The sequence below is a fragment of the Ambystoma mexicanum genome, chromosome 4p (assembly GCF_040938575.1).
Source record: "Ambystoma mexicanum isolate Mex_15411 chromosome 4p, UKY_AmexF1_1, whole genome shotgun sequence".
Lineage (NCBI taxonomy): Eukaryota > Metazoa > Chordata > Amphibia > Caudata > Ambystomatidae > Ambystoma > Ambystoma mexicanum.
In genome coordinates this window covers 693,172,560-693,186,852 of record NC_090927.1, presented here as the reverse complement: position 1 = coordinate 693,186,852, position 14,293 = coordinate 693,172,560, and the positions used below count along the sequence as shown (strand labels likewise).

Genomic DNA, 14,293 nt, shown 5'->3' with positions numbered 1-14,293 from the left:
AATGTTATCATAAGTGCTAATCCAATCTTGTCTCCATAATTTAGTCTTTACTTTGTCAGGAAATTCAAGAAGTAACAATATAGGAATGTCCGCTTCTTGAAGGATTAGGAGACACGTCTTTTTCCTTTCTTGCATTGGTTTATAATTTCGAGCCTGTATGATCTTTTTCAGAATAGGAAATAAATTTGCCGATGAATCAGATGAAATAATACATTTCCTATATGTCGCTATCATTAGCCAAGAAACCGAAGCATGAAGAGAAACAAGTCCAAGTTCAAATATAATCAAGGCGATAGGGGTACATGTAGGAACCGCAAGAATATGCTTCCAGTAGATACCCTCAAGGATATCCCATCTTACAGATTCGGGGTTTGTCTTGGTTTGACTTACATATGTAATTATTGGTATAGACAAAATGGAAAATGTCCCATAATTTGACTGTAACGCTTTGCCTTGAATTGCTAGAAGTCTCATTCTAGAGGTAAGTTCTGACTTGTAAGGTTGGTCTGAAGGGTGAGTGTTAATGTTTACGCCAAGGTATTTAAATTCCTGTATTTGGGTTAAAGAGCTCTTACCCAATTTCCAATTGAATTTGTAGTTTGACAGGTGGCGCTGAGACTGAAAAATAAGAATATTAGACTTAGAGGTGTTAATTACTAAGTAATTCTTTTCAGCATAATCGGACAAAGCAGTAAGTTTCCTCTGTCCTGTCCAATAACATAAGATAATCGGCATAAAGCAAATAAGATATTTTGTGCTCACCCAACTTAGGCGAGAACGAGCTTACAGACTTAAAAGCATAATGCATGTCATTGATATAAAAATTAAAAAGAATCGAGGCAAACGGACAACCTTGTTTAAGGCTGGTGTCAGTTTCAATTGGCTGAGATAAAAGACCATTGGTTGTTAGTTTGACTCTTATTGAAGTCTTGGAATAAAATTGGTAAATGAAAAACCTAATATACAATGGACAATTAGCGTTTAAAAGTTTACACCAAAGAGTCTGCCTCGAAATCGAATCAAAAACTTGCTTAAAATTTATAAAAGCTACAAAAACAGGTTGCTTGGATGAAATGGCTTGTTGTTTTATAGAGGACAGAATTAAAATATTTAATGCTGTACCAATGTCAGATACGAATCCAGAATGGTTTATGTCCATCAGTTGATTTTCAACTAGCCATTTAGTAAAATCACGTAAAACCAATTTGACAAAAATTTTCCCAGGAGCGTCTAGTAGTTATTTGGGTTAGACTTATCCCCTTTTTTGAAAATGGGAATCATTATAGCTTATTGCCAAGATGGCGAAATCTGAGCTGTTTCAATTACTCTCATAAATATAGTTTCCGGGAGAGCAGCCCATTTCTCCGGATTAGTTTTTAATATTGCATTATTTAATTGATCAGGGCATGGAGCTCTTGAAGTGCTTAGTTTTTTTTACTATAATCAGAATTTCCACATTATCAAATTTGAGTGCGGTTAAAACAGGCTGCTCTATGAAAAGCACACTTTGTTGCAGAGCAGATTTTAACAAAAGTGTTTGATAATGAGAAGTCCACATAGGGCCTCATTACGAGTCCAGCGGTAACTGAGGTGGTAAAACCACCTGGTTACCGCCGGACTCGTATTACCATTCCACCTCCATGATTCCCGGAATTACCAGGGCATTACAACCCCAGTTTCCCGGGAATCACGGAGGTGGAATGTTGTTAATCCCCATTCCTATTGGACTCAATGGGAATGGGGATCATGGAAACACCGGCAGCATCTCATAATGCTGCCGGTGTTGCCTCGTCTGCCTGCAGGCGGGCGGTGTTAAACCCGCCAGGTCAGACCTGGCGGGAACATCACCTCCCGCCTGCAGGAGTCGGGATCAGGCGGTCCGGAAACAATGGTGGCGGGGGGTTTACCGCCACCGTTATTTCCGGACTGCCTGATTTGTAATGAGGCCCACAGTCTCTGAAATGGGGTTCAAAAGGACAGATCTGTTTGCATTGGAAGGCATGTTATTAATTACCTTCCATATTTCACCTGCCGTCTTGTGGACAAGGGCTTTCAACATGAGTTCAGCTTCTTCTTGTTTGTGGAAAAGAAGTGTTGTTTAATTTTGTTTTTATAGTTCGTTTTTAATTGAGATCTTAGATTTTTGCTCAATTTAGCAGCTGATGTTCTCAAGGCACGATTTAATTCCTTCTTGAGAACAGAGACTACAGTGTTTATGAACAAATATTGGGCTTGTGGAGCCCCAAGATTCTTGGTTTAACATCAAAATGCAATCATTGTAAAAAATTTGCTCAGATGATGATGACTTTAGATCAGATTGTATGATCCTCTGGTGAAGTTTCGTGATTGGACTAGGAAACCATTTAAGGCGGTTTCTGGCATTATTTACACCAACATGAGGAGTGAAATACACAGAATTTTGCACACTATGAGGAACCCAGGAGACTTTAAGAATGTTATGGTCGCTGGAGGTGGTGGATAACACCTCAAAATAAGCTATCCGCTTGTTTGCATCAGCAGAGATATAGACATAATCTAGAATGGAATTACTCTGATTTCTAGTCCAAGTGGGTTTAGGGGGAAAGTTTTCAGGGGTAGAACCATTGAACATTAAGAGCTTTCTTGCATTGATTAAACTCAACCATTTGGTAGCTCTTAAGTTAGAACCAGAATTGGGGGTAAGGAGGCAATTAAGAATAACATCACCTACAATTATTGTTGTCTTAATATCAGATTCAAGTAAAGTTTGATTCAAGATATTTTCAGTTTTGTCGGTAAACTGGGAAGCAGTGGGGGAAGTCGGGTTCCAATAGATGTTTATTAAGAGACTACTTGGAAACAAAGGATGTAATGTGTTAGAGGAAGATACTTTAACAACTTGGATGCTTAGGTCGGGCGAAGGCCATGCAGTAAGCGATAGCTAAGCATCGTTGCAAAAAGCAACTAATACCCCTGCAGCCGGGCACCCTCTAGCAGGTTTTGAAGCTTGAACAATTTTAATCTAGTGATTTACCCATATTAGGGCTGACAGCATCCTGGTTTCTTGTAGAGCTACTATATCAAAACAATTTAGGTCAGAGGAATCAGTAAAAAGTAAGTGCGAAAAACCTCTAGTGTTGAATGAGGCTAAAGAGCAAATGTGGTTAGAGTCTAAAGAGTTATCCTAGAGAGCTGTCATATGAACATTGTCTTTCGTAGCACTTTTGATCCAGTCCCATTTAGATAGCGGGGGATTTTTGCTAGGTCGAGCGTCATTCATACATTTACAACAGAGAGCTTCATTGTGGCCAATAGAGATTTTAGAATTCTAGTTTGATTTGAATCAGGCTCGAAGGAGGGACTTATTGCTCGTTGGAGGTGGTAAAAAAGGCTTCAAGACGCATACCTTTGGCATATAATTGCTGTCTTTCACTCCACACTAGATTTTTAATGATATGGGAGGGTATGATGATCACAGTGATGTCTTGCTGAGCAGGATTCCGGTGTCTCACTGAATCGATGTCGCTAGAGTTTATCTGGTTCAGTGAGTTGATGGAATTGAAAACTGTAAGAATTTTTGTGCGATTTGAGAAAGGATCAGTGTATAGCCTGTCAAGCATTGTAATGCGAATGTTCTCATCTTTCAAAACTAATGGATTTGGATAATATACAGCGGGCCTAGGATCGTCATGAATTATGCCTAATGGTAATTGAGGAGAGAATCTAACTGAGGTTCGAGTCTTTATAGAAGAGGTTGACTCCGATCCGACTGTTGCCGGTATATGTTGTACAAGGCGATCATGAGCCAACTTTGGAGAAAGGCTAAGCAGACTTAAGGACAAAGGCATTAATGAAGGCGCTTTCTCAGTCTGATTGATTATAGACCAAGGCGATTCCTTACGCCTTGATCAAGGAGTTATGTAACCCAAGGTGAACGTCCTCCACAATTCGATTCCTGTCCTCAGGATACACTGATAGATTCATGAGTTGGTCATGGGTGTTAGTCAAACTGCAGTTATGAAGAACTTCGCAATAAATTACAGGCACATTACATGCAGAATTCACAATTACCGGAATCTTAGCTTTGGAGATACCGGGGACTAGATCAAAGGGCAAGGTTGTGGCGATAGAAGCCATTGGCAAAGGATCACTGGGCAACTCCGCAAGCTCCTTTGAAACATGCTGAGGTACTAAAATGTTAGCGATTAATTTTTTAGTTTTTGATTTAGAGTTTTTATTATTTGGTAGTGACGACATATTTTTTGATGTTTTGTCTTTGAACAGATTTCTGATTAAGACTACAATCATGGAAACTTTGAGTGGTGTGTTTTCGGTTTCCTTTTCTCCGCCGCCTTCTATTGTGCGAAGGTCTGGAGAAAAGATCATAGAGTGGTTTTTCTATGATTTGGATGTCAGGCGAGCCATCTTCAATGTCAGCAAGATGTGGCGACAGTGTAGAATGAGGATGGAGTTGAATTTCAACAACTACTCCATTAGTTTGTGGTATGTCCAAAGGTATTACAGACTGATGTTCCAGAGACACATGAGAGGCACTTTACAAATTTAATACAGTGAATATAAGGGGATTGAGGTGGGAGCTTGAGGAGGGGGAACTAAAATAGTGCCTTCTGGCTCCATTGAAAATTCAGGTATATGACTTGGGGTGTGAAAAGTGTCAGCGGTAAGGGGGCCAGTTGAGACAGAGATGCAATGTTGCATTGTTGCATCGGAAAGGAGCATTGGTAAATTTGAAACAGCTGAGCTAGGTTGATCAAAAGGACGTTGATGCGATGTAGTGTTGGAATCAGTATTCAACGGTTGTGAATTTAATGGGGTACTGCCAGCGTTCTCAGTATTGAAAAGAAAATTTCGAATATCGGGTGAAAATCCGAGCTTTTTTTTGGAGGTAGATCCGGGTTTGCCCGGGTTAATTGGGGATTGTAATAATACTTGGTGTTGCATTAAGTGAGTTGGGATACGGGGCATGCCAGCCGTAAGCCGATTCATTTTAATGCAATTCGGCAGGGCGAGAGGAGGACTAGCAGAAGCTGGCAGTTCCAACGAATAATGGTTTTGAAAACTTACGTGAGCAGACAGCTAAGAGTGGACTTCACTGTAGAATTCAAACTCTCTACCAGCCGAAAGTTTTCAAGTGACAAATGAGAGAACTTGTTGCCTAGCTGAGAGAGTAACCTGCTGACTCGCAGCACCGCGGCAGAGCGATCAGCAGTCAGTACTCTGAGGGTACTCGGCTGGGTGCGCGCGCGCAGGAGCCAGATATGTAGTAGATGGGGGCGTGGCTAAGATCCAGCAGATCCACAAGTCCAATTCTGTTGAAATAAGTCCACAAAGAAAGAGGAAATCGAGAGCGATGAATCAGGCAGCAAGGAGCTGTGCAGACGTGCAGTCAATACTCTGAGGGTACTTGTTGTAGTCCGAGGATTGTAACACGTGTTGGTGTCCTCTAGCACCATCAAAGTTCTAAAAGAGTAGATCAGGCTGCACCTGCACCCCCCACACGAAACACAAAACCCTCAGTTGGCCCTTTGTTATTGTTGAGGTTACAAGTGCCAATAAGCATTTGTACAGTATTAGTATGTCTCCCTAATGCCAAATTGTCTCTTTAAGAAAAATAACAGAAACATGTCGGCAGAATTTATTGCATGGACATTTGAAGCTGCATGTAACTTTTGTATCTGAACTGTGTCTTTGTACTATGCACAACAGAATTACACGTTATATGGATGGCAGTGATTACATCACTAGTTACCAGTTACCTTTACAAGTGACTAATCAATTTTGTCCATACATACAAATTGCTACCACAGGAAATTCAGGCAGGACTATGTGCAAATAATTTTGAAGGTATAGATGTAGGTTGTGGTGCTTACAGGCAATGCAACATTTCTCCTTATCCTTTAAACAATTGTGTCCTGTCACCAGGTCTGGCACAACAAGGCATCATTTGTGTTACCAGTTTCCCAGGGTCATGTATTGAGTCTTTTAGTTTCCTGGATATCTGGGTCCTCAGTAAAAGGCACATGACAGGATGCATCCAAGGATCAGTGTTGGGTATAGAAACAGCACATTTCTTTTGATGAAGGGCACATTTTAGTGGGTGTCCTACACGGTTGCCAACAGCTGTTATGGAAAAGTGATTCACTCTACTTCTAAGTGAACTCTTTTTGGAGTGCTGTGTGTCAACACCAATAAGACCAGTTGGGAAGATTTTCTTAGTGAAAATGCCACATTACATGTTAATAAATAGCATTGGCAAGGCGATATCTCTATTGGGCTTCTATTTTTCTAACTTGGCCAAATTGTCCTTCGTTTTCCCAGTTCCTTTAATAATTATGGCTGTTTTTGTTTATTTCTATGAAGCATGGCTAAATGTTAGATGTTAGGTCAACAAGATTCATTATCATTTTAAAATTGATTTCAGACACCCCATCATGAATGGGATGACCACCCTAATAAATGCCCCTGTCCCTAATAAGGGTTTCTATGGGTTGCTGATTTTTCAATTGTCAATTGATACCTCCATGCCAATGCATGTAATCTGAGTTGACCGACATGCCAAACCTCTGTCTAGTGTATTGTTTTTATGACTTGTTTTAGGCAGTGGAAAAAACTTCTCATGCACCAATTAAGCTTGTAACTTGAGAGAGTAGAATCGTCTTCACCACCTAGCAGTGCTGGCAGTGAATTGTGTTGTAACAATGTCTTTTTCATTCCAGCTACTGTTACATCTTTTAAATGGAGTTACGAAAACATACATTCGAGTTAATAAAATCTTAGCACTGATTTGAAATTGCACACACATTAAAATATTAGTAAATGTGTATTATTCTTTGAGAAATATTGGTCTTCCTTTTCCATCAGCAGAAATACTAATTAGGTTAGAAAAGAGCTTTGTCACTGTTGCCTTGTGTTGGTCAATCATGTCTTTTTATAGCTCTACCAATTTAGAAAACAGTAAGCATCCAAATCCGTACATAAACTCACCTGTAGAAACGGTAAGGCAGTCAATTCAATATTAGAATAGATTGACGTTGCATTCATTCAATCCATACTGTGCTATTCAGGCTATTGCCAGCCATTTTGACAACCCTCCCCCTTCAATTTTGTGGTGATGTAAATTTTTCTCTCTTCACTTTACTGATAATCACTTCCCAAATCCATTAATGCACTGAGCTATTGTGTCCTGAACGTTGGTCTTTGTGCCTGGGCTTTTTAAATGATAACTATTAGCTAATGTTGAATCTAATTTTCTCAACAAAAGATTTTGATGCAATATCTCAAACTATTTAATGTACCTTTCAATTTTACCCTTTGTGGCTTTTTTATTGCCTTAAACTTGTTTTAAAAACAGACTTTTTTTTTTTTTTACCAAAACAGGAATTTCACACAATACAAGCAATCAAATACTATTTACTAAGCAAGAATATGTCATGGAATTTTCGGACTACCCAACTGTGCTGAAACCTACTCTGAACTTCACAGCCAAGGTAAGGCTATGTTCCTCATTTTATTGTGCAGGGGAACATTTGCTTTGCTGTAGTGATGAAACAATTTTGTGAAAAGGTGACAATAACAGTGCATATTAGCATCACTCTTTATGTAGTTGGCCCCAGGTATTACTAATTGGCAACGTGTATGTGAGGATGGAGGAAATTCTTTTTGATTTGTCTGTAGAAAATGAAAAATAATGTATTGGGTCTGTCAAACCAATGCTACAGAATCATAATGTATGTCCCGATTGAAAGATTGCTGGTGTCGGAAACTGCCCCCACAATTGAGGTATTTTGAGAACATTGTGTATGATTTGGCCCCACCTATCAACACTGGGACCACCAGCAGACATTATAATTTTCTAGCATATGCATCTGTGACGTTCTTATTGGGAAATCAAACATGTTTCTTCTCTTGGCTGGTGAACAAACGGAGGTCGAATAGCTTAAGGAGTGTTGTCACATCTACTTGGCAATATGCAGTTTTGTTTGAATTGCAATTAATTCATATATGCTCGAATATGTCAATATGCATACCTTTTCCCTTCCCTCTCATTCTTCCTTTGGCTCTTATCTGTTCTGTAGTTTCTCTTTCAGTTTCAACTTACTATCCCCACCCCCTTTCCTTGACTAATATTCTCTAGAAAGATTTTCTTCATGCTGACTTGTCTTGTATCAGTGTCAGTGTGTGCCATGTGATGCAGAGGTAACATGACGTCTGTGTATCATTTACTTATGTTACATTCAAGGCTCAGTGCAACCAGACCTAGTGGTAGTTCATTAAAGGTCATGTTTACACATCTTCCTAAAGATAAATTATGCTAAGACATTTACTTGCCTCCTCTTTCTCACACTGGGCTAAATCATGCCCCCTCCGCCTACCTCCACAGCCATTAAATACTCATGAATGACATTCACCCAAATGATAACTTAGCAAATCCTGCTTTTGTTAATTATGGAAACCAGGAAGAGTTATACATTTTATTCAAAACTGTCTCTGGCCTTTTGCAATAAAGACCCTAATAAGACAGCAACTGGATTATTGTAACTCCTCTGTGGGTTAACCAAAAGAGGGCTTTCTAATACTTCTGCAAGTTCTGAGTGTGGTCATCCTGCTTATAGTAGTGTTAGAACGGTGAAACACAACCATGCAGGATCACTTTTAAGAACTTGGGTTTGGCCTAGAAACATGTTACTACCTACTGCTTACAGTTACTGTGTTGAATCCTCATAACCAGAGAATGTTTTACAAAGAGTAATTCCTAGGGATATCAGTGCCTAATGGAAGTTTTCCTCATTGCTCATGTTTTGCACCTCTGAAGTTACAGGCAGTTATAGGCTCCATGGTACATCCCCCAGCAGCATCTGCAAATTAAAAGTCATATATGCCCTTGGGCACCTCTGTTCTAAAACCATTGGCCTGGAGGGGCTTTTCTTACAGATAGTTTCTAACTTCCTCCAAGCTCCTAATCTGAATTGCTGAAAAGCAAACTCAGCTGTGGAACAGATGCAGCAGCAGTCCTGGGGAGGAGATTGAGTGAAATGAGCATTAAGTAAGAGCGGAATTAACTATGCGGAAGGCTTGTCATGTTAGTTTGGGAGATCTGATGACTTATTTGACTGGCAAATGTACCCCTGAACCACTAGCCAGGGATAGGAACTGCTAGGGCCTTTCTCCCGAATGGCGGGCGAATGTTCTCTCACGCCACATAAAGGAGCAGGATCTATCCTTCGTGTTCTCTATAACATGCAAAGGGGAATGACCGTAGTCCAATCGCCCTCTATTTGCCTATGTTAATATTGTAAACTATTCTCGAGACACCCACCTCTACTACTGATGATGTGGCTTCAACCTGTGGCCATTTAGGGAGATAATGGTCACAAATTTCATGTCAGAAGGAGTTGCCCGAAAAATTCAAAAGTTCTATTAAGTAGCTAATTAGTCTTCTGTGACATGTTGCTCAATAAGCCTCTCAACAACTGATATCTTTTGAGGCAGTTGGGGTTCACACACTAGGGATGGTCCCTGCACCTTTCCTAAATGTTGTAGTGGGATTCCCACCTTTGTAGCCAAGGCTCCCTGTTCGGCTCCAAAGTTACTGTAAGACTGGCTAACCCTCACCAGTGTGTAACCCTACTATCTGGTTCTATCTCTAAAACTCTGGAGGCCAAAGACTGTAGTCTTCTCTAACACACTCCTTCAAACTTCTCCTATGGACCTAACAGGATAGATGTAACGCTCACCTGATTCCCGTAGAGGCGCCGGTCTTGACTGGGCGTATACCGTATCTTCAAAGGTGATGTGTAACACACGGCTGGCTCTTTAGGCTGGACCTCTGTGCAATGTATGTCTGACTTGAAGGGTAAGATGTCTGCAGATAGAAAATATGGGATTAAGGAACTGGGTTATTGAATGTCTCTCTCTTCTTCCCTTTCTCTTCTCCTGTAGAACCCCAAAGGTTAACGCTCTCACCTTAGGTAAGTGAACGCTGTGCTCTCCATCTGCCTCGGGGCAGGGTGCTGTAACCAGTTTCTTCACTGGATAAGGGGAGCAGGCTTCTTGACTTCAGAGGACTGCTGTCCGGCGTTTACTGCACGAACGGTAAGTTTCGAGTAATTCTAATTTCTTTAAAGTCTTTAGTAATGATGTTTCTTGTTTTGCAGGGTTCCGGCGATGGCGGATGACTGGCTGAAGTGAGTTGAAGATGAAGCCCGTGTGATGAATAGAAGCGCCTGGAAGCACGTAAGTAAGCGCTTGTTGCCTGCTTCACGATGCGCTCTAACTGTCTTTTTATTTTGCAGGTACAAGTTCGGAGCGGCTGCAGGGTGCTGGAATACCCACTGGGTTAGATGTGGAAAGGAGTAATGGCACGTGAGTATTAAAGTTCCCCAATGTCTTTAAACGCACCTTGTTTTGTCTTTCAGATGCGGGATGCAGCGCCGAAGGCCTCCGGAGCGTGCAAAGAGTTGGTAAGCTTTTGTCTTTCAGATGCCGGAATGCAGTGTGAAGACCTCCGGAGCGCACGAAGAGTAGGCAAGCCTTTGTCTTTCAGATGCCGGAATGCAGCGCGAGGCGTTGGTGATAGCCGATGGACCAGGTAAGTGAAGAGCTGTCACTGAAGACCGTAATGCTAACCTGTTCTTTCTAGTCTTTATAGGTGTTGCTGAAGACTGGATTCAGGATGGTAAGCCTTTTTCCTTAGGCCCAGGATCAGATGCAGAAGACACGATGAGCGTTCTGCTGCAGAGGATGCAGAATAACGCAAAGCAAGAATTATCCATCGGGTGTGGTTTAAATAGCCTTCTGTAGTGTTTAGGTGTCTCCTTCCACAGCCACGCCTAGGTAAGAAAAGAGTTCCTGTTTTCCAGAAGAGTTCCAGTGTTCTGAATCTAGGGAGTGGCTCCTGCCCCACCCAACAGGAAAAGTAGTTCCAAACAGAAGAGAATCAGAGGCTCAACTGGCAGGCAAGTAAGCAGCATGGTCTGCTGCAGGTAAGTCCACCCAAGCATTATGAGCCTGGCGCTTCCAGCGCTGGGACTGGGCATATTTATGAGCCTGGTGCCACTGGCGCCAGGACTGGGTCCAAAAGGTCCCAATTGGGACTGGTTGGCACTCGGAACCTGGGTTATGGATCTGCTTCCAAGGGAGTTGGGAAAACCCTGACCTTTTGGAAGCAGAGATCATGACAGTACCCCCTCTCAAGGCCCCTCCCAAACCGGGCTTCTCCGGGGGTTTTGGCTTGTCAGGAAATGTTCGGTGAAATCTTTTGATTAGGCGAGGAGCGTGGACATATTCAGCAGGTTCCCAGGATCTCTCTTGGGGGCCGTAGCCTTTCCAGTCAATTAGGTAAAATAGTTTAGATTTGGAGATCTTGGAGTCCAGAATGCTTTTGACTTGAAACTCGAGTTCTCCATCAACTAGGATAGGTTTTGGAGATTTAGTTAGTCGGGTTTGAGGTTGCACGGGTTTTAATAGAGACGTGGAAGACTGGATGTATCTTCATGTGCGGGGGCAAGTCCAACTTGACCGCTACTGGGTTTACTATGGTAGTGATGGAATAGGGACCAAGGTATCTTGGGTTGAATGTGCGTGGCCCTTTTAGAGGTAGATATTTGGTGGATAACCAGACTTGATCCCCTACTTGATAGTGAGGGGCTTCCTTCCGATGTTGATCTGCTCCTTTCTTGTATTGTTCTTTAGCCCTTTGAAGGTGAGAAACAGCTTCCTTAAAGGCTTGGGTGATTGTAGAATGCAGGTAGTCTACTGCTGGTGTTTCAAGATCTTGGAGGGGATCCAACTCCGAGGTTCGAGGGTGACTGCCGTACAAAAGAAAAAACGGGGTTTTCCCAGTTCCCGAATGGACAGAGTTATTGTAGGCATATTCGGCTATCCAAAGGATGTCTTTCCAAGTTTTTTCAGTTTGTTGCAGCATGCAGCGTAAATACTGTTCCAGAGTTTGATTGGTCCTCTCGGTTTGTCCGTCGGTCTGAGGGTGGTGACTGGTCGATAGTCTCACATCAATTTGAGCCGACCGACAGCAACTTCGCCAAAAATGAGAAATAAATTGACTACCTCGATCCGAAATTAGAACCGAAGGAAAACCGTGCAGTCGGACGATGTTTTCGAGAAATTCTCGGGCCAGAGTTGCTGCTGTTGGCAAGCCTTTGAGCGGAATGAAATGCGCCATCTTGGAGAATAAGTCCACGATTACTAGAATCGTATTGTATCCGGAGCATGGAGGTAGATCGGTGATGAAGTCCATAGAAAGCGTATGCCAAGGGCGAGGTGGGATGTCAATAGGGCGCAAGAGGCCTGCTGGTCTTTCCTTTTGACTCTTGTTTTGGGCGCATACTCCACAGGACATTATAAAGTCTCTGATATCTTTTTTCCAAGACGGCCACCAGAAGTAGCGCTTGATCTTTTCTGAGGTCTTGGCCATACCGGGATGTCCTTCCATTAAAGAATCGTGATAACAAGAGATTACTTTTTTCTGTAAATCTGTGCTGGGTAGGTATAATCGTTCTTGGAAATACAATAAGTTGTCCTTTACTGCAAAGTCCTTTCCCTGCAGATGCCAATTCTGTATGTCTGCTGGAGTTACAAGTTGCTTGGCTTTATCCTTAACTTCCTCTATGGATTCTGTGGCGATTACACCCAGAATTCTTTGTTCGGGAATGATTGGTACAGGTTTAGGGTTGATCAAGTGTTCTTCCACTCCCATCCGAGAAAGGGCATCAGCTTTACCGTTCTTTGTACCAGGTCGATAGGTAATTATGAAGTCAAACTCGGCAAAGAATAATGCCCAACGGAGTTGTCTAGAGGATTGGGCTTTTGCGGTTTTCAAATATTGCAGTTTTCGGTGATCCGTAATCACAGTAACGGTGTGTCGGGCCCCCAGCAGATAATGCCGCCAAGCCTTAAAGGCAGACTTGATAGCCAGAAGGTCCTTGTCAGTAATCGTGTAATTGATTTCAGGAGGCGAGAATTTGCGGGACCAAAATGCCACGGGATGCAACTGATTGGTTACCGGGTCCTTTTGTGATAGAACTGCCCCCATGGCAAGGCTTGAAGCATCAGTTTCCACGATGTAGGGGAGTTCGGGGCGAGGGTGTTTTAAGATTGGTGCAGAGATAAATTTAGTCTTCAAATCCTGGAAAGCTTGTTCCGCCTCAGTAGACCATTCAAAACGTTTGTTTTTCTTTAACAAGGCAGTGATGGGCTGGACTATTCAAGAGAATTCGGGGATAAACCTGCGGTAAAAGTTAGCAAAGCCTAACATGCTTTGCTTACCTTTTACGGAGGATGGTGATGGCCATTTGAGAACTGCATCGACCTTCTTTGAATCCATACGCACTCCGCCAGGTGATATGAATCCCAAGAATTCAACTTCAGTCACGTTGAAAACACATTTTTCCAACTTAGCGAAAAGTTTGTGTTGACGCAATCTTTCGAGGACCATTTTCACGTGTTTCCGATGTTCAGATTCCGATGAAGAATAAACGAGGATGTCGTCAATGTAAACAACAACACACACATCTATGAGCTCTCTGAGGACATCGTTCATAAAATATTGAAAGGCGGCCGGGGGATTGCAAAGTCCGAAGGGCATGACCTGATATTCAAATAGCCCATACTTGGTGCGGAAGGCCGTCTTCCATTCATCGCCCTCTTTTACTCGTACCAAGTGGTAAGCTCCTCTAAGATCCAGCTTTGTATATATGCATGCTTTTCTCACTTGGTCCAGGAGTTCAGGGATCAAAGGTAACGGATATCTATTCTTAACGGTGATCTGGTTCAGGGAGCGATAATCTATACAAGTTCTAAGGTCTCCTTCCTTTTTTGGAACGAAGAACAAAGCTGAAGAAGCAGGGGACTTGGAAGGACGAATAAACCCATTTGCCAGGTATTGATCCAGGTATTGTCGAAGGTGAAGGTTCTCAGGCTCGGTGAGGGCATAAATTCTACTACAATGAGGAGTAGATCCAGATATCAGGTCTATCTGGCAGTCATAAGACCTATGAGGAGGTAGAGAGTTAGCCTGATCCTTCCGGAAAACATCTTGGTATTCTAGGTATTCGGGAGGTAACTGGGGAGTCTCTGAAGAAATTGCTGCCAGTGCAACACCACGTGGAGGGTGACAAGTAGAGACACATTCTGGAAACTGGACCGTTCTTGCCCGCCAATCGATCAGAGGATTGTGTTTCTCTAACCAAGGTATTCCTAGAATAATCTGAAACTGAGGGGCCTTGATCACATCGAACACGATCTTCTCATGGTGTCCATCTTGACTTACTAGCGTCAC

General features: G+C 42.3%; 1 protein-coding gene across 1 annotated transcript in view; it reads left to right on the top strand.

Annotated features, from left to right (window-relative positions):
- Positions 1-14,293, top strand: part of LOC138453423 (CD109 antigen-like) — a 1,481,241-nt gene that overhangs the window by 458,316 nt on the left and 1,008,632 nt on the right. The window contains exon 10 of the mRNA XM_069606256.1: positions 7,378-7,487. Coding sequence (XP_069462357.1) covers positions 7,378-7,487 — 110 coding nt within the window. The remainder of the gene's footprint in view (positions 1-7,377; positions 7,488-14,293) is intronic.